Genomic DNA, 25,715 nt, shown 5'->3' with positions numbered 1-25,715 from the left:
ACAATTACAGAAAATGACTGGCATGGGCCCTATCTTCATTTCTTCAAAGCACACCTTAGATTTGTCAAACAAACTTTAGCAAAGGCCCGGGGCTGACAACAAACAAATGGCAATTCAGGAAAGAAAAACTTAAACAGGGATCCAGGATATCACAGCCCATTATATCCAATGGGCTTGGCAGGAGCCCTGCTAAAATCTCAGCTTGTCATTGTGGCCTGGGGCCAGGCAAACTCTTCCCAGGGGCAGGACCCTCTGATCATGTCCACCCTGACCAGAGTCCAAGCCCCAGGCCCCTTCAACCTTCTCCGGGGCCCTGCAGGGAGCAGAAAACCATTTCCTATACACCCGTCCCTTCATTCACACGAAGCCATGAAGCTCGTGTTCATCTCTGTAGATCCTGCCCCATGTGGCAGAATGACAGCATGGGCGAGCAGCCTGAATCTTCATTGTCTGGAAGCAAAGGCCCATTCATGAATTTCATCCCCATGTCTAGCACAGCAAAAAGTATCACTGAAGTTCAAGTTCCATTTTTTTTCTAACCTTTTGCAGATCCTAGACCCAAAGGCTCAAGGTAAGAGTGTCTGGGCTTCCTCACCCCCAACAGCCTCTCTAGGGGAGAGCCGTTCCCAAGCCCACTCCAAGTGTGGGGACCTGCCTTGAAATGGAGGGTCAAGGAGGAGCATCAGGCACCCTCTATCTCCTCCCGCCAGACAAAACAAAGGAGCCACAGCTTTTCCTTTGCTGCAAGAAACATTCTGGGACTTTTTTTTTCCTCTCTTGTCCAGTTATTTTCCTCAGGGTAAATCCCCTAGGAATAGAATTATTAAAGCAAAAGATAGGCCTGTGGTGTAGGCTTTTGATCCACAGTGCCAAATTGCTTTCTGATAAGCTGCATATTGTGGATTATTCTTGCCTTTTCTGCCCCTCAGCTCCCTGATAAACCATTTGGGATGAATCAGCCACCAGACCAGATAAACAAGCCAGCCTGTTACTGTTGCTGTTTTCTGCAAGACGGAAGAGAACACCCTTGGATCCCGCCCAGAACCTGGAATTCCAGAGCACCCAGGCCAGAGCACCTTTGTACCCCTGATCCCCACCGGCTCAGGTTCCGCCCGCCCCCTTCTCCCCGCCCCATGCTTGAGTGGAGCGGGTGGAGCCAGCTGCCAGGGCGCCAAGACTCCCAGCCCTCCCTCTGTGCACGGCAGAGTGGAGACCAAGGGAGGGCTCTGTGCCGGCCCCGATGAGGACGCTGCTGACCATCCTGGCTGTGGGATCCCTGGCCGGTGAGTGCCCATTCGCCCTGTGGTCAGACCTCCCCCATCCCAGGGGCCCATGAGCAGGGTCATCTCCCCAGCACCCTCCCCAGCCCCAGCATAGTCAGTTTCGTTTCTTCCCTCCTAGGGCTGAGCGGGGTGCCGGGTGTTCACGGAGAAGCAAATGCCCAGCTTGTGTTGCTGGGGGGCATGAGAGGGTGCCTCAGACCCTGGCTTCTTCCAGGGACCCAACTGACCCTCAGGTCTTGGGGGATATAGCTAGCTGTCCGAACTGGGGTGCTGGATTGCTGCACCTCGGTGAATGGAGAATTGGCCTGGAGGAGGCAGACATCCTTCGGTCCCTCAAATGGTGCTGGCACAGGCTGTACTGTCCCTTCCTCTGCCTCTCACCTGGCACTGGCCTGACAGGGGAGACGGAGGAAGGACGGGGGGAATGGAGCTTGAGTTCTGCCATTGCCACCCTCCATGCCCCTGCAGGGCCTCTTTGGCCCCTTTTGTTATTATGGATCTGAAAGCATTTTCTCCTAGAGTGGCTAGGTCTGCTACATTAATAGGTCTTAAGACACAGGACCCGTTTGGAAACAGAGCTTAAGGCCATAGTGTTCAAAGCCAATCAAGTGGGTTGGGGGCTCCTCATGATGGAGAATGTTACATGAGCCCCTAGACTCTGTCTCTGCTCAATTCAGGGAACTTCCTTAGGAAGTCAATGCATAGTCCTGATTGAGGATGGTGACGAGGTATGGCCTCAGCCAGGCCCTCCCTGCTCCAGGGCGGGAAGAGGCCCACAAAGCTGCAGAGCTCACTGGTCCCTCTGCCACTTCCCCCCAGGGCTCCCAGCTCTGTGGAGTTCCTTCAGTCTGTGCTCCACAGAATCAGGCTGGGCATCCCAGGAAGTTGTGAGGCACCCCCGCAAGGCCCTAAGACACGTTCCTTTAGACCCCAGCCATACTGGTTGGAAATCCTAGAGGCTCCTAGCCCTTTGAGACGGGGGATCCACAAGAAACAGCCCTTAGGAGATTGTTGAGGGTCAGCTGTCTCATGCTGCACGCCCAGCCCCTCACACCCCCAATCGTAGGCTGACTCCAGAGCATGTGGAATTGTTTCTTGTTTGTGTGTTTTTCCTTAGCTTCCCAGCTGGTGGACAGAACGTTGTTTTCCACAAGAATGTGAAAAAACATGTTGCCTTTTATAAATCCGCCAGCCTGCCAGGCTCCACACAACACATGCCTCCCCCGGTTTCACAATACAGACTTTCAGCCGGGAAGGGCCGAAGCAGCACAGGCTGAGGCATGGATGACAGATTTGAGGAGGAGAAGGAGCGAGTGGGGCAGGAGAAGAGGGGAGACCTTGTTAGTTCCCTGATACCCCTAAAAGAGAGGGGTGGGCCGAGGTCCACTCACCCCACTTCAGGAAGTCAACTGCAGTTCCTGCCTGAAAAGTGGTGCCAACCTCCATGGAGCCCAGGGTCCTTTGCCTTGGCAACATGCCCCACCTCAGCCACCAGCCTTCAACCCAGATGAGCCCTGTTTCCCACCCAGGACACTGACCTCAACCAGCAACTGTTCCCATTGCAGACTGTACCCCAACCCTTTATGGAGCCTCTCAAATGCCACCCTCACCCTCCTGCCCTGACGCACCACCCCACCAGAGCCACTATTCAGGTCTGACTTGACTGGACTCCCTTCCCCAACTTTAGACTCAGCCCTGAATCCATCATGGCCCCCTCCAGAAGTATCCCCAGTTCCTCCCAGTCTCACATCCAAACAGGACGTCAGCTGCAGCCTGAGGCTCTGCAGCACAGCCGTCATCTTGGGTAGAGGCAGTAGACACCTCCCCATGCTGTCCCTAAGGCCCCATTCTGGGGACTCCAGGAAGCCTGAAGACATTTTGCAGCTGCTGGGCCAGAACCCAGATTCAGAGAGGAGAGAAGCCTTCGAGGTTAGCCAGAGGATGTGCGGCGGGGTCAGACCACGCTTCCCCATCCCCACCGGTCCTCGCCAAGCCTGAGCACCCCTCTTGGAGTGCGGGAATCAGTAACTGTCCGCTCCCTCACACCTTGGGCCTGCCGGTGGTCGTCGGCGTGTCTGGGGAAGGAGGGGCATAGACATATCAGACACACACCCAGGCCTCAAGGCCTTGACCCAGTTGGGGTGCTGAACATTTTCCCACCTGTTTTTTTCCCAGGCCGGTCAACAGGGGCCTCTGAGTCAGGAGCCGGCTGCCAGCTTGGGCCGCCATTTTACCGCAGGCTCTTGCTGTCCACAGCCCAAGCCTGGGGGGCTGAGGGAAGGGCTTTATAAGTTAAGGGCTCTTTGTGGCTTCGGCCCCTCCCCAGCCCCTTCCTTGAGGCTGAGACCTTCGCTTCTGTTGGCTTACCTTAAGCAGAGCTGGGCCGCACACAGACCTCAGCTGGAAGAGAAGGCCGTGGACTCTTAAAGGCCCAGCTTCTCTCCTCCTGTCTCCTCTCCTCCTCCCTAAATTCACCCATTTATCAGGTGCTCAGGTCCCTGAAGTCGCCCACCCTCATATAAAAGGGTGAACGAGACAGCCCCCTCCCTACACAGCGAACGTTGGCCTTCCCAGGCCTCCTCCCTTCAGACTCCACACATGTGCTTAGGGGCCTGTTAGGCACTAAACACATCCACTGACACTGCCCCCCTCTCTGCGCCCCACAACCAGTCTAGCACGGGATGGATATTGTAGGCTCTTCACATGCTGACTGTGAAGCTGGGCAACAGCTCTCTCTCAACCTCAGTTTTTCTCTTTCATCAAATGGGGATAGTGACAGTGGGCACATTGTCGTGAGGATTTAATGAAGCAAGGGACTTGCCTGTAAGAGGTCGGGCACTTCACAAATGCCAGCGGCTGCCGTTGCCATTATTGTCTGTCTTTAGGTAAATCAAACTCTTTCCATTTTAGAGATGAGGCAGTTGAAGCTCTCGTTGCTTAAACAAGTTTCCTAAGGTCACCCTGCTCGTGTGTAGGCTCAGTCAAGTGTCCTGCCCCCTACAAATTTTGTGCAAAATAACTCTGCCTCTGAGAAGCCAGCCTGATGGGTGGGCAGGGATGGGCTCAGCCAGTGGAGAGACCGGAATTCACAAGCGCCTCCTCCACCATTGCTTCAAATGACTGACTTGGGGCAAGTTACTTCTTACACATTTTAGTTACATATCTGTAAAATAAGGGTGAGGACACCAACTTCAGGTTGTGTTAAAAAGTGAATGAGAGACAATACCAAGCATTGATGGGGATGTGGAGAAATTAAACCCTTCGAACAATGCTGGTGGGAATTTAAGATGGTGCAGCCACAACAGCCTGGACAATATAGTGAGACCCCATCTCTACAATAAAAAATTAAAAAATAAATTAGCCAGATGTGGGGGTGAACAGCTATAGTCCCAGCTACTTGGGAGGCTGAGATGCAAGGATTGCTTGAGCCCAGGAAGTTGAGGCTGCAGTGAGCCATGATCACGCCACTGCACTCCAGCCTGGGGGAATGAGCAAGACCCTGTCTCAAAGGAAAAAAAAGATGGTGCAGCCACTTTAGAAAATAGTTTGACAGTTCTTCAAAAGGTTAAAGATACAGCTACCATGTAACCTACCAAATTCTACTCTTAGATATATAACCAAGACAACTGAAAACATGTGTCCACTTATAAAATTGCAGTGTTCACAGCAGCATTATTCATGGTAGCCAAAACGGAAAAACAACCCAAATGTCTTGATGACTGGATAAACAAAATGTGGTGTATCACACAATGGAATAATATTCAGCCCTAAAAAGGAAGTACTAATCCATGCAACCACATGTGTGAAACTTGAAAACATTATGCTAAGTGAAAGAAGCCAAGGCTCTATTTATATAAAAAGTCTAGAGTAGGCGAATGCACAGACACAGGAAGTAGATTCGTGGTTGTCAGGGGTTAGGGGAGGAGAAGAATGGGGAGTGAGTGCTAATGGGCATGCAGTTTTTTTGGGGTGGTGCTGAAAATGTTATGTTCTGGAATTAGATAGTAGTGATGGTTGCACAACATTGTGAAAATACTAAGAAACCATTGAACTGAACACTTAAGGTGGTGACATGTGTGGAATGTGAATCACGGCTCAATGCAAAGCAAAATGACTGAGAGTGGACGGTTCCTTAGAGCAGTGTGGGGAGTGTCCTCTCTCGCTGGCCTGTTTATAGAAGGCTGGGGGCCGGGGTCTGCCTGTTCACCCACCAGGCTGGCATCTTGAAAGCAAAGGCACTTTGCAAGAAATTTATATGGAGCAGGACTCTGAGTCCACACGTGGGTAGGGTGACCCTGGGAAAGCCCCTGCTCACCCTCCTCCCACCCTCTTGCAGCTCATGCTCCTGAGGACCTCTCAGATCTGCTCCAGAACGTGAAATTCCAGTCCAGCAACTTTGAAAACATCCTGACTTGGGAGAGCGGGCCAGAGGGTACCCCAGACACGGTCTACAGCATCGAGTATAAGACGTATGCTTCTCTCCTGACCCCACCTCCTTTGCTCTGAAGCCAACCCCTCTCCAAGGAATCCCCTCCTCTCTGTATGTCCCCATGTCCCCAGGACTGGTGTCACACAGCCTCTCCCAGATAAAGCTTTGCTCCTTTATGTTTCTTTTGCGGAGGGAGAATAAAATAAGGGTGAAAAGTACAGGCGATAGGGTCAGGCTGTCTGGGCTTAAATGCCAGCTCGTGCTTGTATAACCTTGGGCAGCCAGGTAAGCACATCAAGCCTCAGTTTCTCTGCCCACAAAGTGAGGAGAATGACAGCACCTTCATCGCAGAGTTGTTGGGTGGATTAAACGAGATAAAGTCATTTACACTTGTGCCTGGAAAATTATAAGCTACCAATAATTGTCTTATTATTATTAGTGAGATCAGGTCAACCGAAGATGCACCCAGCCCCTCTAGCCCACGCTCCTGTTTCTGCTCCTCTCCCTCCTATGCAGGTGAGGAGGGGTGGCCTGGACGCAGGAGTCCTCAAACCTGGCTTCCACTCCTGGTCATGCCACGCTGTCCTGTGGCAAGTTACTTTCCCCTCTCTGAGCCTCATTTCTCTCATCTGTAATATGGGGATAACAGGGCCCACATCAAAGGGTTATGGTGATGATGAGCCCAGAATGTGGACTCAGACTGGCCGGGTTCAAATCCTGGCTCCCCACATGCAGGCTTCAAACACATGGGCTCTTTACTTCTTTGAGCCTCATCTTCTTTATTTGCAAAATAAAGAGAATAGTCTGGGCACAGTGGCTCACCCCTGTAATCTCAGCACTTTCGGAGGCCGAGGCAGGTGGATCACTTGAGGTCGGGAGTTCGAGACCAGCCTGACCAACAGGCTGGCCATACTGTCTCTACTAAAAACACCAAAATTAGCTGGGCGTGGTGGTGCACTCCTGTAATCCCAGCTATTCTCAAGGCTGAGGCAGAGGAATCAGTTGAACCCGGGAAGCAGAGGTTGCAGTGAGCCAACATTGCGAAACTGCACTCCAGCCTGGGCGACAGAGCGAGACCCTGTCTCAACAAGAGAAAGAGAGAGGGAGAGGGTGAGAAGGAGAGAGGGATAGAGGGGGAGAGGGAGAGGGAGGGGAAAAGGGAGGGAGAGAGAAAGAGAAAGAAAGAGAGAGAAAGAAAAAGAGAAAGAGAAGGAAAGAAAGAAAAAGAAAATGCCTCAGAGGATCATTGTGAGAACAAAATGAGATATTCATATAAAGGGCCTGGGCCACAGAATGTGCTAAGTAAATTAGATCTCCTTGACATTATTAATAAGCCACAGGGCTAGGGCCAGCCTTTCCATCACCTCGGTGACCCGGCCCCTCCCTGGCCTGCAGGTACGGAGAGAGGGACTGGGTGGCAAAGAAGGGTTGCCAGCGGATCACCCGGAAGTCCTGCAACTTGACGGTGGAGACGGGCAACTTCACGGAACTCTACTATGCCAGGGTCACCGCCGTCAGCGCGGGAGGCCGGACAGCCACCAAGATGACCGACAGGTTCAGCGCTCTGCAACACAGTGAGTTGGAGCCCCTGTGGGCTTCAGGGGAGGGGAGAGGAAAGCGCAGGTGTTTTGGGGTGGGATGGCTCTTCCCCTCTGGAGTGGGTGGAGGGCCCAGAAGGGGCTTTCTGCAAGGAGTGTGGCTTTTAGGGAAGGCACCGCACCCCCCCCCCATCAATTACTGTGTGGCCCTAGCAGATTTGTTCATTTTTCTCCACCTCCATCCCAACCTCCCTAGTTCAGACTACGCTTATCTCACCCCTCGACTGACTGTGGTCAAAGCCACCTAACTTGTTTCCTCAACTCCCCCCTTTACCACCTCCTCCAGCCCATTCTCCACAGAGCATTTAGAGAGATTTCCTCAACACATAAATCCCACCTTCTCTTCTCAGCTTAAACCCTCTGGGAGCTTCTCATGACTCTTAAAATAAGATCCAACTCCTTGCCATGGCCCTTGAGGCGCTGCCTGTCGTGGTCCTGATCTTGAACATGCCTTCCCAGGGCAGCCAGGCCTCTGACAGTTCCTGCCTCGGGGTCCTTGCTGCTCCCACTGTCTGGGGGCACTTCTGGGCTCTTCACATGACTGGCTCTTTTCCAGTCCTCAGGGCTCAGCTTCAACATCACCTCCGAAGTCAGTGTCCCCACCTCCAGCCCTGACCACCTGATTTTGGTAGGCCGCCAACTGTAATTCTCTATTGCAATACAGAGTTTATCGTCTTCATCACTCACGCTGCAATTACTGTGTTTGCTGACACGTGTTATCTGCCTCCCCCTCTAAAACGTGAGCTCGAGAACGACCCGTGTGGGCGGCAGAATCCACCACATTCTCAGCCCTCAGCATAGTGCCTGGCACATAGAAGATGCTCAATAGCTGGGCGTGGTGGCTCACACCCGTAATCCCAGCATTTTGGGAGGCTGAGCCAAGAGGATCATTTGAGCCCAGGAATTCAAAACTAGCCTGGGGAACACAGTGAGACTCTATCTCTATAAAAAATTTAAAAATTAGCCAGATGCATTGGCATGCACTTGTAGTCCCAGCTACTTAGGAGGTTGAAGTGAGAGGGTAGCTTGAATCCAGAATGTCAAGACTGCAGTAAGCTGGGATTGCACCACCGCACTCCGGCTTAGATGACACAGAGAAATCCTGTCTCAAAAGAAAACAAAGATACTCAGTAAATGAATGAAGGAGTGGATAGCAGTTGCTGATATGATTTGGCTGTGTCCCCACCCAAATCTTATATTGAATTCTAGTTCCTATAATCCTGTCTTGTGGGAAGGACCCATGGGAGGTAACTGAATCATGGGGACAGTTTCCCCCATGCTATTCTCATGATAGTAAGTTCTCACGAGATCTGATGGTTTTATAATGGGTCTCTGTTTTTGCTTGGTTCTCATTTTCCTTCCTGCCACCATGTGAAGAAGGACATGTTTGCCTCTCGTTCCACCATGATTGTAAGTTTCCTGAGGCCTCCCCAGCCATGTGGAGCTATGAGTCAATTAAACTTCTTTCCTCTAAATTACCTAGTTTCGGGTGTGTCTTTATGAGCAGTGTGAGAACGGACTAACACAGTTGTCAAACTCCCCACACAAGCTAAGCATGTGATGATGTTCACCAGCTGACTTTACAGTCACAGATAGCTTTTTAAAAAAATTAAAAATAAAATTAAGTATTGTATTTTTAACCTGGCTTGTTCAATGAATTCACGCTTACTATAGAGAATTTGTGAAATATAGAAATACACAAAGAAAAATAAAAGTCACCCAAAGTGACCTTACCATTCAAACATAACTGCAGTACTAGTAGCTGTATCTATTTTGCAATCTGGCATTGCCTTTTGGTCCTGCGTTCATTTTCTCCATCTATTTGTATCGTGAACGTTTGCTCGTATCATTAAACATTTTTGCGCAAACATGGTATTTCACAGTGCAAAATGATCCATTCTAGGGAGGTACTCTAATTTACTTATCTATTTCCCTTTTTGAGAACATACAGCTCAGATTTTCAATTTTATTAGCACCACTGAAGTAAACATTGTTCTGACTCAGCTATTTTCAATCTTCAAGGCCACTGGATCATTGAGGTATTTTTACAAATTAGATTCAGGGGAAGTGAGGTCTATGAATCCCTGAAGTTGGATGCAAGATTTTTGTATGTGTACATTTTGGCAGGGAGAAGAGCCACAGTTTTCATCACATTCTCAAAGGAGTAAAACCAGCAAAGGTCATTTGGTGATTTGGAAAATTCCATCTTGAGAGAGACGGAAGTCTTCAGCCTGACCTTTGAGGCTGCATCCTAGTATTAGGCCCCAGATATTATTTAGGATGTGTAGTTGATGTCATTGACATCCCCAAAGCTGTCATACTCAATAGATGAGGGGGGAAGGGTGCTCCAGGCTGACTTAAGGTGGGGACACAGGGGGCTGGGATGTGTGGGGCAAGCCAAAGGCATGACTAAGCGAGGCGGCCGGCGCCCCTCACGCTGGGTTCTTCTCATCCACCCTTGGTCATCCCTTTGACAGCCTAAACCCAAACACCAGGGCTTGCAGAAACGTCTCTCTTTTCACTGTTTGTTTAGCTGGCATTGGAGTGGAAGGAGAGAGAGTCCAGTCATTTTCCGCTGTCCAGGGTGGCCTCAGACACTACGCACCAATTCTGACTTTTTCTTTTCTCTTTTCTGTCTCCCTATCCCCAGCTACCCTCAAACCACCTGATGTGACCTGTATCCCCAAGGTGAGATCAATCCAGATGATTGTTCATCCTACCCCCACGCCCATCCATGCAGGGGATGGCCACCGGCTAACCCTGGAAGAAATCTTCCAAGACCTGTCCTACCGCCTAGAGCTCCAAGTCAACCACACCTACCAAATGGTAAGTGTATGTTGCACCCTGGTCCTTCTCTGCCTAGGAAGCCTCTCCCTTCTCAATTAGATCTGAGCTGCTTTAAGAAAAAAGGGGACATGTTATGTAAATCAGCATTTCCCAAAACATGTCCTTTGAGAGGCTCCTTGAAGCCTGGAAAACATCACAAATGACAACCTCTCTCTTGTAAATTCACACACACAATAGCCAGCCAAAAGCTCTGACAAGTCCTACAGAGCCAAGACTCCACTATCAATTTGTTTAATACAACTTCTCCCAAATTTATTTGACCAGAGAAACTGTTTTTTGTTTGTTTGTTTGTTTGGTTGTGTTTTTTTTTTTAGACGGAATTTTGCTGTTGTTGCCCGGGCTGGAGTGCTATGGTATGACCTCTGCTTACTGCAACCTCTGCCTCTGGGGTTCAAGTGATTCTCCTGCCTCAGCCTCCTGAGTAACTGGGATTACAGGCGCCCGCCACCACGCCCATCTAATTTTGTATTTTTAGTAGAGACGGGGTTTCTCCATGTTGGTGAGGCTGGTCTCAAACTCCCAACCTCAGGTGATTCGCCCGCCTCAGCTTCCCAATATCCTGGGATTACAGGCGTGAGCCACCACGCCTGGCTACATTATTTTTTGTTTAATACCTTCTCACATCCTGGGGAACAACCTCTGTTAATATCTTCAGATGTTCACTTTAGAAAATGCGAGGATCACTTTCTACTGCTGCAGTTCTTTTTACTAGCTCTCCACTATTTGCAGGAACTATATACAGTTGAATGTGGTAAGATGAGTAATAATAAGAGGTAGAAGGCAAGGGCATAAATTGTCAAATAATATAGGAGTTCTTTCTTTTTGTATTCAGAAAATATTTGGTACCCCCTACCCCTAACACATGCCACCAATCCACAATTCAGTTAAATTAATATTTATTTCCTACTTTGTGGTTCCTGCTTGCAAGGAACTTATAATCTAGGGGGTGAAGAGGGAGTTAAAACAAGAATGCAATAGCTATCAGTAGAGGAAAATACGGGTATTGGGAGGTGGGGCAGGATGTCAGCGCAGCAAGATTTGGAAGACTTCCAGAAAACTTTTGGGAAGCCGAAAATGACATAATATGAATATATGACCTGACATGCCTCAGAAATTGGTATTGGCCTCCAGAAAGACAATACCAAAAGTCATTCTTTTAAAGCACACAATTTAGATGTTGTTTATTCATAAAGTTGTGAAACCATCACCACTATCTAATTCTATCAAATTGGCTTCCAGAAAGCCAACACCAATTTCTGGGACAAGCCTGGTAATATATTAATGTTAATGGCATCTTGGTAATGTATGCATAAGATGCATGCCAGGTAGTGTATGCATATTATATCATTTCATCTTCATCAGAGCCTTGTGAGAAAGGTTCTATCATCTCCATTTTCTAGATGAGGGAACCAAGAGAAGTTAAGTCACTTGCTCAAGGTTGTTCAGCAAATAATAGTGTAGACAGAATTCGAATCCAGTTCTGTTTAGCCGACATTTCTTCCACCACTGGCTGCCTATACTGCTCCACCATAATCAGAGAGAAAAATAGGAAAACTTAAGCTATTTTTTTAAAAAAGAGACAAGGCCTCACTGTGTTGCCCAGGCTAGTCTTGAATTCCTGGGCTCAAGAGATACTCCCACCTTGGCCTCCCAAAGTGTTGGGATAACACACGTGCGCCACCGCACCCGGCCATCTTAGGACATTTTTGAAAAGCACTTCGGAACCGCCCACTTTGACAGGAACATAAGGACATGTAAAATAGTTTCTCAAAACATGGTCCCAAAGAAACAGCATCAGAATCTCCTGCGGCACTTGTTTAAAATGCAGATCCTTGGGTCCCCTTCCAGTCAATTTAAGATTTTGCACTTGCATGCCTTGGATCTGGATTTTAGTGAGCAACCCAGGTGCTTCTTCCCCAACGCAGAGCTTGAGAACCTCTGGTGTAGGGGGACCCTGGGAGATAAACCTCATAAAACTGGATGGGACTATGTTGTAGGAGGGGTAGGGTGGTGGAGGGGACTTCTTTCAGTAGCTGGGGGAGCCACTAGAGATTACTGAGCAGGGAGAGTCCCTATCATGTCTATTATTTGTTAAGTATTTGGGTTCTTACTAAATATTTTATTGTTACTGATTTCTAGCTTACTCAGTTTGTGAACACAGCTGTATGATTTCAGTCCTTTTAAATTTATCGGGGCTTGTGTTATTTCTGGCCCAGCCTATGGCCTGTCTTGGTGAATGTTCCTTGTGCACCCGAAAAGAATGTATATTTTGCAGTTGTTTGGTGGAGTGTGCTGTAAATATAAATTAGGTAAAAGTGGTTACTTGTGATATTCAGATCTTCTCTGTCTTTCCTGATTTAGGTGAGAAGTCAATTGGTCATTTAATTGCTGAAAATAGTAACTCTCCAACTATAGGTGTGTCTGTTTATACACCTGACGTGCCTGTCATCCCAGCACTCTGGGAAGCTAAGGCAAGAGGATCTCTTGAGCCCAGGAGTTCTATTTCCCCTTTAATTCTGTGCATTTTTGCTTCACGCATTTTGAAACTCAGTTATTAAATACATATACATTTATGATTGTTGTATCTTCCTCGTAGACTGACCCTTTTGTCATATGAATTGTTCCTTTTTTTTGTAGTCATACTCTTTGTATTGGAAGTCTACTTTATCTACTTTAGATTAATATAGCCACTCCAGCCTTCCAATGGTTTGCATTGTGTATCTTTTTACATTCATTTTCAATCTGTCTCTGTTGTTATATTTAAAATGTATCTCTTTAGCTCTGAGAGCCTTTACCTTTTTTTGAGTTATAATTTACATGCCGTGGAATTCATTCTTTTAAAGCATACAATTCCGATGTTATTTGCATATTCACAAGTTGTGAAACCATCACCGCTATCTAATTCTATCTTATCAATCTTTCTTCAGGGTCTCTGTTTTTTTCTGTCATTTTCAAAATGTTGTTGCAATAATTCAGTGGATTTTAAAATTTCAGATAATAATATCTAGAATTTTTCCAATTCTAAAGTTCCCAGTTTTTGTAGTGTCCATATTCTACTGAGATTTTCTATTCATTCATTCAATATGAACGTATTTTTGCTTCACTTACTGAAGCATTGTTATACAGCTGCTTTAAAATAATTGTCAGCCAGGCGAGGTGGCTCACGCCTGTAATCCCAGCACTTTGAGAAGCCAAGGTGGGCATATCACTTGAGGCCAGGAGTTCGAGACCAGCCTGGCCAACGTGGTGAAACCCCATCTCTACTAAAAATACAAAAATTAGCCAGGTATGGTGGCAGGCGCGTGTAATCCCAGCTACTCAGGAGGCTGAGGCAGGAGAATCACTTGAATCTGGGAAGCAGAGGTTGCAGTGAGCTGATACGGCACCACTGCACTCCAACTTGGGTGGCAGAGCGAGACTCTGTCTTAAAAAAATAAATAAAATCATTGTCTGCTAATTCAACATTCTGATCATCAGGGTCAGTTACTGTTGATTGTCTTTTCTCTTGAATATGGGTCACATATTCTTTCTTTGTATGTCTAACAATTTTGAAACATATCCTGGACATTATGTTGAAATTACTGTAGACTGTTATATTCCTCCAAAGAGTATTGGTTTGGTTTCATTTGGTTTTAGCAGGCAATTAATTTGGCTGAATTCCAAACTCTGAAATCTCTGTTCTTTTTTTTTGTTGTTTTTAACTTTACCTGGGCTGCTTGGCGTCTACCCCATTCATGCCTGCTTTAGGGGCCAGTCAGGGATTTGAGCAGAGTTTATACACAGAGTTTGGGCCTCCTTCTCTGTGGATCTCTCCTGTCTGTTATTTATTCTCTCATTTTCCAGGCGCTATGATTATTCCAAACCCCGCCTTTTGAGTATTCAAGTCAGTAAGAATACAGGGTTTCTATCTAGGTTTTAGCCATCCTACAAGGTAAGACTGGGGTCTGCCTTCAGGCTAAAAGACAGTAAAAATGGGAAATTTACCCATTGCCCTTTCTCCTCTCTCCAATATGTGCCTGCTTTTATTTTCTCTCTACTGCCTTTAAGTAATTGTTTTTCATTTTGCTCAGAATTTATAGCTGTTATTTTGGGGATGTTTGGTCCAATAGAAGCTATAAATTACTAGGATCAAAATGAAAAAAGATCAAATATGGAAATAGAAGAGATATCAGAGTAGAAGGTTAGAAGACAATTGCAATGGCATAAGCTGGAAATAAGGGCTGAACCAGGATGGAGGGAGTGAAAAACTTGGGGAAGGAGGAATCAGGGCCTTGGCAAATCTCCTGGGGTTCTATCTCATGATATGTAACGTGTCCAGTTTCAACCATACGAGTTCCACAGTACAATAGGTTAAAAAATGCATTTATGTGCTTCTTTACCCACTCTCACCACCGCCCCCATTCACACACACACAAAAGAAAACAATAAATTACCCTCAACCTTGGCCTCCATGTGCCTGAAAAAGAGAAGGCAGAGCTGAAATGCAAAGACCCAAAGAAGAAAATTCTCAGTTTTTGAACTCCCAAGAACACAGGTTCTGGCCCTTTAAAGGAAGCTTTTTGGGTCCTTTAAGGACAATTAGCTACTTAAGATATGAGAGGGGATTCTTCCAAAATGGCTTCAAGGTTTAGGCCCTGGATATTGAAGAAGAGTGATGTTGTTACCAAAGTTAGAGAATTAAAAACAGATGTGGGTTTGGGGTTTGGGATGGAGCAGCAGGCCCCAGAGAGAGGAGGCCAGCATGTTTGGACATGTTGACTTAGAGACGCCCACGTGCTACCATCCATCAGGGAGCTGCCAGGGCCCATCAGAGACTCAACAGCTCTTCCTGAATAAGTTTAGGAGTTATTCACACATTGGTGCTCATAGCAACCATGGGCTCAGATAATATCACTAAGTGGCAAGAGAGTCTGTGAAAGAGAAGGAAATGGTTGAAGAGCAAACCTTGCAGAACAACATAGAGGGGCTAAAGCCAGTGAAAGACCAATCAGAGGGGCAGGAGGAGAGCCAGAGAGGATGACATGTGGCATCCGTGGGAGAGGAGTTTGGTGTCAAAGAGATGAGAGATACACAGAGGAATGAGAATCAAAGCCCAGTTCCAGCAGAAGGACCGGCAGATGCAAAGAAACAAGAGCTTTCTTATGCAAGGCAACTGTTTACCTGAGTGACAGGTATCCAGCATTGAAGAGCCTGCAGAGCCAGGTGGGGTGCAGAGATACATGAGTCTGGACTGGAAGCCAGGGACCGGAACTCTATTCTGTAAATATGGGTGAGGCCATCAAAGGCTTTTGAATAGAAGAGCATTATAATCAGGTTATCTTTTAGGAAGATCCCTGTGACACCAAGATGAATATGGAAGTGAACAGGGGCAAACCCGGAGATGAGTGAGCTTGAAAGAGCCTACTGCTAGGGTCCAGGCTGAAGGCCTGGGGCCCAATTAAGGCAGAAGCAATGAGGAAAGAAAGAAAGGATGAGTATTCGGAGAGTTTTTGATGTTTAACAAAGAAAAGTTGAGAGACGAGAAGAATTGGAATGAGAGGGATGGTGGGAGGGTGGGAGGGTGGTGGAGGTCATAATGGCAGCAGCTAGAGCGTATAACCACTTCCTATGGGCCGGATACTGTTGCAAGTGAAAGGCACACGCGTTTGGAGACTGATTGATTGGATTTGGGCATAAAGCAGAAGGGAGGGGAATGGGAACAGAGGGCCAAAGACAGACCCATCAGCTTCTGGTTTGAGCTTTCTTGGGATCCATGTGGAGATTGGTGTGTAACAGGAATCACGGTGGGTTCTCTGTCCCATGCAGCGCCTTGAAGGGAGGCAGAGAGAGTATGAGTTCTTCGGCCTGACGCCTGACACAGAGTTCCTTGGCACCATCACCGTCTTTGTTACCACCTGGTTCAAGGAGAGTGCCCCCTACGTGTGCCGAGTGAAGACACTCCCAGGTGAGTTCAGCTGAAGCCAGAGGGAAGTGTGGCTCCTGAATCCAAGTCTTGACTCTCCTCTTTCCTCACCGTAACCAAGGTGAGTCTTGGCAGCACTCTAAAAAACCATGGAAGGGTTATCAGTGTGTTATTGAAGTCAGTCTTTGTTTATCCATAAAAGAGGTGGCTGATGAGTTATCAAAGCAAATGTTTGATTCTCACCCTCCAGCCTGTCTGGATTGCCCCTCTCTGACAGGCCTTGTATGTGTACCTTGGCAAAGCAAACTCACCTTAATATTAACCCAGGTGAGATATACTGGAGGGAAAATCTGCAGGGGGGAAGCGGAGAAGATAAAAAGATCCCTCAATATCTTCCAAAGTCAAACAATAATAATGGTATCAGGATAACTAGCATTTCCGCAGTGCTAACAGGGACCAGGCACAACCAGGTGCAACCCTCATGAACAGTCTATGGGGTAGGTGTTCTTTTCATCCTCATTTTGCAGATGAAGAACCTGAGGTTCAGAGTGGTTAGGTAACTTGCCCATGGCTGGGCACAGTGGCTCACACCTGTAAATTAAGCACTTTGGGAGGCCAAGGCAGGAGGATCGCTTGAGCCCAGAAGTTTGAGACCCGCGTGGGCAACATGGCAAAACCCCATCTCCACAAAAACATCAAAAAATTAGCTAGATATAGTGGTGGGCACCTGTGGTCTCAGCTGCATGGGAGACTGAGGCAGGAGGATCACTTGAGCCCAGGAGGTTGGGGCTGCAAAGAGCTGTGTTTGTACCTCTGCACTCCAGCCTGGATGACAGAGCGAGATTGTGTCTCAAAAAAAAAAAGCTATTGGCCGGGCGCAGTGGCTCAAGCCTGTAATCCCAGCACTTTGGGAGGCCGAGGCGGATGGATCACGAGGTCAAGAGATCGAGACCATCCTGGTCAACATGGTGAAACCCCGTCTCTACTAAAAATACAAAAAATTAGCTGGGCATGGTGGTGCGTGCCTGTAATCCCAGCTACTCAGGAGGCTGAGGCAGGAGAATTGCCTGAACCCAGGAGGCGGAGGTTGCGGTGAGCCGAGATCGTGCCATTGCACTCCAGCCTGGGTAACATGAGTGAAACTCCGTCTCAAAAAAAAAAAAAAAAAAAAAAAAAAAAAAAAAAAAAAGCTATTTGCCCAAGGTCACACACATGCTGAGGGATGGAATAAGGCCTAATTCTAAAGGCCATATTTTTATCACAGAGCTACTATAGACACAGTTGGGTTTTTTTGTAATTTTTTTGTTTTTTGTTTTTTGAGACAGAGTCTCACTCTTGCTCAGGCTGCAGTGCAGTGGCACAATCTCGGCTCACTACAGCCTCCACTCACCACAACCTCCGCTTCCTGACTTCAGGCGATTCTCCCACCTCAGCCTCCCAAGTAGCTGGGATTACAGATGTGTGCCACCACCATGTCTGACTAATTTTTTTTTTTTTTTTGGAAAATGGGCTGGGCGCGGTGGCTCAAGCCTGTAATCCCAGCATTTTGGGGGGCCGAGGCGGGTGGATCACGAGGTCAAGAGATCGAGACCATCCTGGTCAACATGGTGAAACCCCGTCTCTACTAAAAAAATACAAAAAATTAGCTGGGCATGGTGGCACGTGCCTGTAATCCCAGCTACTAAGGAGGCTGAGGCAGGAGAATTGCCTGAACCCGGGAGGCGGAGGTTGCGGTGAGCCGAGATCGTGCCATTGCACTCCAGCCTGGGTAACAAGAGTGAAACTCCGTCTCAAAAAAAAAAAAAAAATGTACATTTTTTGTGTGAAAAAAATCAAAACAGGGTTTCGCCCTGTTGCCCAGGCTGGTCTTGATCTCCTGGCCTCAAGTGATCCACCCGCCTCAGCCTCCCAAAGCGCTGCGGATACAGGCATGAGCCACCACCCCAGCCTAGATATAGTTTTGAGTCATCTGCTCAATGAGGTGGTTCCTTCCTCTAGCACATTGAAACTTGATTCTCGCTGGGCGCGGTGGCTCACGCCTGTAATCCCAGCACTTTGGGAGGCTGAGGTGGGTGGATCACGAGGTCAAGAGATCGAGACCATCCTGGTCAAAATGGTGAAACCCCGTCTCTACTAAAAATACAAAACATTAGCTGGGCATGGTGGCGCGTGCCTGTAATCCCAGCTACTCAGGAGGCTGAGGCAGGAGAATTGCCTGAACCGAGGAGGCGGAGGTTGCGGTGAGCTGAGATCGCGCCATTGCACTCCAGCCTGGGTAACAAGAGCGAAACTCCGTCTCAAAAAAAAAAAAAAAAAAAAATGTTTAAAAAAAAAAAAGAAGAAACTTGATTCTCATCACAAGCATCATGATATTTTTATTAGTGTTTATTTTCATAGACAGATGGAAATGTTGCATTGCTCAGGCTGCAGGTTTAGAGGATGGATAGCAGTGGGCGAGATAGATTTGGTAAAACAGTCTCCACTTCATCCTCATGTTCAGATTCATGATGTCAGTAAGTGATCTCAGTTCCAGCCATGCCAACATTCAGAACAGAGTTGAGTCTGCAAGCTGGACATTGTGTGTGGCCCAGCAGAAAGAGGAGTACCGCATGAGGAATGAGAAGGCACAGTGTTAGTCAGACGCCAGCCAGCCACGTGCCTGGGAGAGTCACCGACTCTGGGAGCCTCATCCCTCATCTGACAGAATTGCTGATGCCTGGGCTGAGGCCATAATCAGAGGCCAGGCAGCTGCCAGAGCTGGGCCCTAGAGTATGACGGTCTGGTCCTCAGGTTTGTTCGGAAACTCATCAGTTTTCCAAAGAGCCCGCAAGAGATGGATTTCTCCGCCCGAGAATCCCAGTGCATTAATTGGCAGGGGAACAGCCAGCACTGGCCACTTGCATGGGGTATACCCTTCCTGGGGCAAGGGCTGCTAGGGAGCCCAGAATAGAACTTAGCAAGAGGAGAACTAGAAAAAGGAAACTGACTTTCTGGGGCTAAGCTGGGAGCATTTGTGTGACCCTCTTCCCTGGACTGTCCTAGACAAATCTCACCTGCTCCTGGCCCACCCTTGGCTCACCAGCTTTTTGACAATGTGAAGACCACTCCACCCTTATCCACAACACCTTTCTGTTGCCTTGTCCTTACATGGCCTTTTTTTTTTTTGAGATGGAGTTTTGCTCTTGTTGCCCTGGCTAGAGTGCAGTGGGGCGATCTCGGCTCAACACAACCTCCGCCTCCCAGGTTCAAAGGGATTCTCCTGCCTTAGCCTCCTGACTAGCTGAGATTACAGACGTGTGCCGCCACGCCCAGCTAATTTTGTATTTTTAGTAGAGACAAAGTTTCTACATGTTGGTCAGGCTGGTCTCAAACTCCCAACCTTAGGTGATCCGCCCACCTTGGTCTCTCAGAGTGCTGGGATTATAGGCATGAGCCACCATGCCCGGCCCCATGGTCTTGCTCATAATGGGATACCATTTTTTCCTGAGACTGTAGCTACTTTTATATAAATAACACTTTTTGGTGGCTACTTCTTGCTGACATATAGAAGGCACCTTATTCTTTAAAATATATTAAAAACAATTCCCGCATTTATTAGGTTCTACTATATTGCCAAGCAAATATTTGTGCCAAATGCTTCACATATATGATTTAATCTTTATTATTAAATGTGACATACATTATTTAATCTTTAGAACAACGCTGCAAGTTGGGTAGCATCATCCCATTTTACAGAGGAGGAACTCTGACTCAGAGAGGTTAAGCAACTTGCCCATGACCACACAGCTGCTCGGGGAACCTGGTTGATTCATCTGGTTCTGAAGCCTGGGCTCTACCCACCACTTTGTAGCTTTGCTTACAGTGAGCCCCCTCTACTGCATACTTCTTCCATTTCAGAGTGATGCATCCTGCCCTTGACTGTGTATCCTGACGTCTGCATTACCCACAGAATCCCCTTTATCTACCTCTCAGTAGATAAACAGAGAGGGCCACAGAGCATTGCACCAGCATCTTGATGATGGAAAAGGCTCTAAGGGCCATTTCACCTCATTTCCTAATCTTACAGATGAGGAAACTGCGGCTTCCTTACAGAGTGGCAGGGAGGATAAGTTTTGGAGTTACACATGTAACTCCACTGAGTAGCTGTGTGACCTTGGTCAGGTCACTTAAGCTCTCTGGGACTCAGCTTTGTTATCTGTGGGAAGGGAGCATGCCTATCATTCTGTGTTGTATTTTCATGATGTAGTGAGATAACATAGGTAGAGCACCCAGCACAGCCCATGGCCCGTAGTAGGAGCACAGTCACCGCTGGTGACTGTTATTATTAAAGGGTAGACCAGAGAGGGTCATGCAGGCAGGAAGGATGCTCAGCATCCAGGTGTGGCAGAACCAGACCTGGAACACTCCATATTCCTTACTCCTAGGCAGATGCTGTTCTTATTATTCCATCCAGCCTTCCTATGGGTGAAATGGCAATGTATCAAATACACACAATGTAAAATGGAAGTGTCAAGCCAGGGACCATTCCATGTCCCCATCCTGTCCTGGGACAAGGAGCAGTGGTTTTCCAGGAATGTTATAGCCATTCAGACATTCAGGTCATGTCTTTTTCCTGGAGTAGGGATGGGGTAACATGTGACAGGGGACAGGGTCTCACCAAAGCAGGAAGCTGACCCAGAGAGGCTCAAGCTCGTGGGCTAGGGGAGGAGCGAGGAGTGGGTCAGAAGTAGAGGACCCAGCAGTTCCCGGGGTTCACAGTGATCGCCAAGGTCACTGGAGCTATTGAATAACTCTCCAAGCTGAGGCCACACAGGGGCCAGGAACAGAGGGAGGGTGATTAGCGAACCCCTGGACTGCAGGGGTCTTGACTCTTTAAGTCGCCTTCCCTCTGTGTCAAACTGTCAGTTTTACCAGACTCCAATGACCTCTTCCTCCCCAAGCCCTTCACAAGTCCCACTTGGACCAGTGACAGGAAGTGTGTCATGCCTGGAACCGGCTGCACCCATCCCAAAGATGCTGGAACACTGGGCGGAGGCTCGGGCATCAGAGCCCTAGTCATCCCTCTCCCCTCTGTTTTGGACAGGACAGTGCCTTCCCAGGCTCCCTTCCTGACCAAGATCTTCCCTGATGCCCAGCCCCTTACCTTGGTAGGGAGGTAGAGGGGACAGGCCTCCCTGTTGTCCCTTCTCCCCTCCGTCTGCCTCTACCCTGCCAGGGAAGCAGGACCGCCCTTAGACTCAGGCAAGAGGGGCCCTTCCTGCACCAGCACTTTAGAAGGCCCTTCTGGCCCTGCCCCGTCCATATTCCCCCTTGCAAGATGAAGACTCCATACAGTAAAAGGGACAGGTCCATCTAGATCCTGTGGCCTTTTTTCTAGACCACATTGTGAGTAGCCGAGCCCGTGAAACACTCTGTCATACGGCCCAGAGCTTGCCATCTGTCTAGGCAGTCCTCTTTTGGGGGTCCTTCCTCATGAGGACAGACACTGCTGACATGCAGTGCAGACCCTTGACCCAAAGGACGATCAACTGGTGGCTATTTGTGGGGGCACTGATGAGGTCAACCATGAGGACCGGGGCATCTATACACATGTGCATGAGGGCCCTGGCAGTGTGGGATGGAGCTGGGCCAGGCTGGGCTGGGCTGGGGGCCTGCAGTGCGCTGCGGACTTTCCCTGCCCAGCCTCACCACTTCAGCACGGTACCTAGAGAAGTCCAAGAACTCTGAATTAAAATACGGCATCCCAGGTGGTTGTGAAAAGTGTTTTCGTCAAGGTGGAAACATAGAACATTTTATTTAACAGTGTAAACATACAATTTGTAAATTCTGACTATTTAGGCATACCGTATATGGACTTCCATTTGTGATCTTGCATTCTGAGTATAGAAGGGGCCTCCCAGCCCAGCTGGAGAGGCTTTTCAGCATCCACATGTGGGGCTGGACCCAACCGGGCCCAGGCAGAGCCCCGTCTCATGCTTCCTCCTCTGGCCCCTTTGCTTTCCCAGACCGGACATGGACCTACTCCTTCTCTGGAGCCTTCCTGTTCTCCATGGGCTTTCTTGTTGCAGTGCTCTGCTACCTGAGCTACAGATATGTCACCAAGCCACCTGCACCTCCCAACTCCCTGGTGAGCCGTCCTCCTGGGGCGGGAGAGAGAGGTCCAGGGGAGGGCCTGGGCTCTGAGGTCCCCGGTTCTCCCCAAAATGCAGAGATCCACAGACAAAGCAGGAGATGGGCCTGCTGTCTCCCTTCATGGAGCTCACAGTCCCACCTAAAGTCAACAGCCGTGTGGCCCAGCAGGTCTCAGGACGCAGTGAAGAGGGGTGGGTGATCAGGAAGAGTGGACATGGAATAGAAAAGTCACATGGCTTGGAAGTGTCCAGCACCAGGAGGGTAGCGTGGAACTTCAGTGAGCAGCAAGGCAACGAGGGAGGAGTGGTGGGTGCCTGGAGAGCCGTGGCACTGATGCCCTGTCTAAACTGGCAGCAGGGCACCACCATGTGGGAACTCAGGCCCAGCACTGCCTAATCTTCATGTTTTTCAAGAGAAGTCAGAGTTTCTGATTATTATGAAATCTCCAAATTTTCAAGTATTCAGAACTAATTTTTTTCACTTTTTTTTTGAGATGGAGTCTCACTCTGTCTGGAGTGCAGTGGTGTGATCGCAGCTCACCGCAACCTCTGCCTCCCGGTTCAAGCGATTCTTCTGCCTCAGCCTCCCATGTAGCTGGGATTACAAGCATGTGCCACCACACCCAGCTAATTTTTGTATTTTTAGTAGAGATGGGATTTCACCGTGTTGGCCAGGCTGGTCTCAAACTCCTGACCTCGGGTGATCCGCCCACCTGGGCCTCCCAAAGTGCTAAGATTACAGGCGTGAGCCACTGTGCCCAGCCATTTTAAACAGAAAATTTTTAAATGGCAAAACTCATTTTTAAATGGAAAGCCCTTTGTTACAGCTCTTTTAAAATTTGTCTAGCACGTGAAGACCAGAACCCCCCACCCAAAAATAAAATGGAAAGCCCTGCACCAGCCACACAAATCACATCAGCAGCCCCCACCTGATGGCAGTGCCATCTCTGCCAGAGCAGCCAGGCCCACGGCAGAGGCCATGAGTGGAGCCACCTGGGGCACCCGGAGCCTGCTCTCGCCCATCCGCGGGACAGAAGAGCTCTGAGGGAGTTTTGCTCAACGTGCAAGTCCAGATGAAGCATATTCTGTCAAGCTCTCCTGACCTCTCCTGGCTCCTTCCTTTCCTACCCTGACCCTGTATTAGGCCCTCAGGGACCCGTGGGCCAGGCAACCATGCAGGCCACCACCTCCAGAGCATGCCCCAAGGCAACCCCAATCCCCGTTATCCATTCCCTGGATTATCTGCCTCCTGGAGAAACCAGAGCCTGGGTCTCTCTCCCTGAGATAACCCAGACTTTAGAACCAAAGAGCTGAGAGACCCTGTCCCTTTGCTGGCACCTAGAGTCATCTCTGCGAAGCAGAGGGGATATGGGACAGATGCATCTTGAAAATGCCCCAGATGCCTCCCCATAGAGGACCTCACCCACCCACATCACCAGCAGGGAGCGTGGCACATACCCTAACTGAGGGGGGGCACTGTTGTTGTCCCTGCACAGAACGTCCAGCGAGTCCTGACTTTCCAGCCGCTGCGCTTCATCCAGGAGCACGTCCTGATCCCTGTCTTCGACCTCAGTGGCCCCAGCAGTCTGGCCCAGCCTGTCCAGTACTCCCAGATCAGGGTGTCTGGGCCCAGGGAGCCCGCAGGAGCTCCACAGCGGCACAGCCTGCCTGAGACCACCTACTTAGGACAGCCGGACATCATCCTCCAGCCCTCCAACATGCCACCTCCCCAGATATTCTCCCCACTGCCCTATGCCCCAAACACTGCCCCTGAGGTTGGGCCTCCATCCTATGCACCTCAGGTGACCCCCGAAGCTCAACCCCTATTCTACACCCCACATGCCATCTCTAAGGTCCAGCCTCCCTCCTATGCCCCTCAGGCCACTCCGGACAGCTGGCCTCCCTCCTATGGGGTATGCATGGAAGGTTCTGGCAAAGACTCCTCCGCTGTGACACTTTCTAGTCCTAAACAACTTAGGCCTAAAGATCAGCTGCAGAAAGAGGCACCAGCTGGAATCTGCCTGCCAGGCCGCCTTTCTCTGCAGGAAGTGACCTCCCTGGCTATGGAGGAATCCCAAGAAGCAAAATCATTGCACCAGCCCCTGGGGGTTTGCACAGACAGAACATCTGACCCAAATGTGCTACACAGTGGGGAGGAAGAGACACCACAGTACCTAAAGGGCCAGCTCCCCCTCCTCTCCTCAGTCCAGATCGAGGGACACCCCATGTCCCTCCCTTTGCATCCTCCTTCCCGCCCCTGTTCCCCCTCCGACCAGGGTCCAAGTCCCTGGGACCTGCTGGAGTCCCTTGTGTGTCCCAGGGATGAAGCCAAGAGCCCAGTCCCTGAGACTGCAGACCTGGAGCAGCCCACAGAGCTGGATGCTCTTTTCAGAGGCCTGGCCCTCACCGTGCAGTGGGAACCCTAAGGGGAACGGGAAAGGCCTGGGGCTTCCTCCTTGTCCTTGCCCAGCGTCACATCTTTGGCTGTCAATCCCATGCCTAACCATGCTGCATACTTTGCGTCCCAGCCCCAAACGGGTACTCTTGAGAGAAGCAGAGGGCATGGCCTGCAGGGCCCCTGCCATGGGTGAGCCCCCCACTGGAGCAAAGCAACCTGATAAGGACTGCAGCAGAGAAGCCCTGGGGAGCCGTCTATGTAGACAAGCGTGTGCTAGCTGAGCCCTGCAGGGCAGAAATGACAGAGACCAAGGAGGAAATGCAGGAAAACCCCCGAGATCCAGGGCCCCACCTTCTAACATCCTGGATTCAGAGTTCTCAGGGAATCTGCCTCTCCTCTCCCTATTCCTGACCAGTTTCACAGCTAGCTTGACAGAGTGTGAGGCCCCTGCCTCTTCTGTGATTGCTCAAAGGTGAGAAGAGAGCCTGGAAAAGGACACCTCGCAGGAGGCTGGGCAGAACCAGAACAACCTGCACTTCTGCCAAGGCCAGAGCCAGCAGGACGGCAAGACTCTAGGGAGGGGTGCAGCCTGGGGCTCATTCCCAGCCAGGGCAGCTGCCGATGTTGCACTATTCCTCTGCTAGAAAGAGGCAAAATGAAGGTCCACCAGGGAGGGAGACACACAAGGCTTTTCTGCAGGCAGGAATTTCAGTCCCTATCCTGATGATGGGGTTTAAAAGGAAGGTAAGGACTGCGTCCCCTGAACAGGTACACTAACACACTGTACTAACAGCACAGCTTTGGAAACTCTGCCTGGGTTCAGCCCATCTGGGCTCAAATTCCAGCCTCACCACTTACAAGCGGTGTGACGTCAAACAAATGAATCAATGCCCAGAGCCCTGGTTTCCTCATCTGTAACATGGGGATCATAACACCTACCTCACCGGGTTGTGGCGAAGATGAGATTAAGTCGTCATTAAAGTGCTTAGTAGTGCTGGTACATGGGCCGTGCCCAATAAATGGTAGCTATTTCCTGTTGTGATTTTTTTTAAACCATGTCACACAAGGAGTGACCCCCTCCCCCAATCTGGATTGGCTTCAGACACACCTGGCATTTGCTCATGGGC

At 49.3% G+C, this 25,715-nt stretch overlaps 1 protein-coding gene across 2 annotated transcripts; it reads left to right on the top strand.

Moving 5' to 3' along the window:
• On the top strand, positions 1–25,620 carry IL22RA1 (interleukin 22 receptor subunit alpha 1). Of its 2 annotated transcripts, XM_032300809.1 has the most exons (7): positions 1–1,283; positions 5,620–5,752; positions 7,108–7,286; positions 9,961–10,136; positions 15,963–16,101; positions 22,065–22,186; positions 23,687–25,620. In XM_032300809.1, exons 1-7 carry the CDS (start codon positions 1,241–1,243, stop codon positions 24,614–24,616), a joined length of 1,722 nt encoding a protein of 573 aa, XP_032156700.1. In that variant the 5' UTR covers positions 1–1,240; the 3' UTR covers positions 24,617–25,620. The 2 variants fall into 2 exon arrangements, with proteins under 2 accessions (XP_032156700.1, XP_032156701.1); XM_032300810.1 differs by lacking the exon at positions 1–1,283 and having other exon boundaries at positions 5,659–5,823.
• The last annotated feature ends 95 nt before the right edge of the window (positions 25,621–25,715 follow it).

Source organism: Sapajus apella, unplaced genomic scaffold (assembly GCF_009761245.1).
Source record: "Sapajus apella isolate SASKATOON/1434 unplaced genomic scaffold, GSC_monkey_1.0 scaffold43, whole genome shotgun sequence".
Taxonomy (NCBI): Eukaryota; Metazoa; Chordata; class Mammalia; order Primates; family Cebidae; genus Sapajus; species Sapajus apella.
The sequence above is the reverse complement of the archived record's forward strand: the minus strand, read 5'-3'. Positions and strand labels throughout refer to the sequence as shown.

Coding starts and splice junctions, on each gene's coding strand:
- IL22RA1 (XM_032300809.1), top strand. CDS start 1,241: ATGAGGACGCTGCTGACCATCCTGGCTGTGGGATCCCTGGCCG. Junction 7,287..9,960: donor GTTCAGCGCTCTGCAACACA/GTGAGTTGGAGC, acceptor CCCTATCCCCAG/CTACCCTCAAACCACCTGAT. Junction 22,187..23,686: donor CTGCACCTCCCAACTCCCTG/GTGAGCCGTCCT, acceptor GTCCCTGCACAG/AACGTCCAGCGAGTCCTGAC.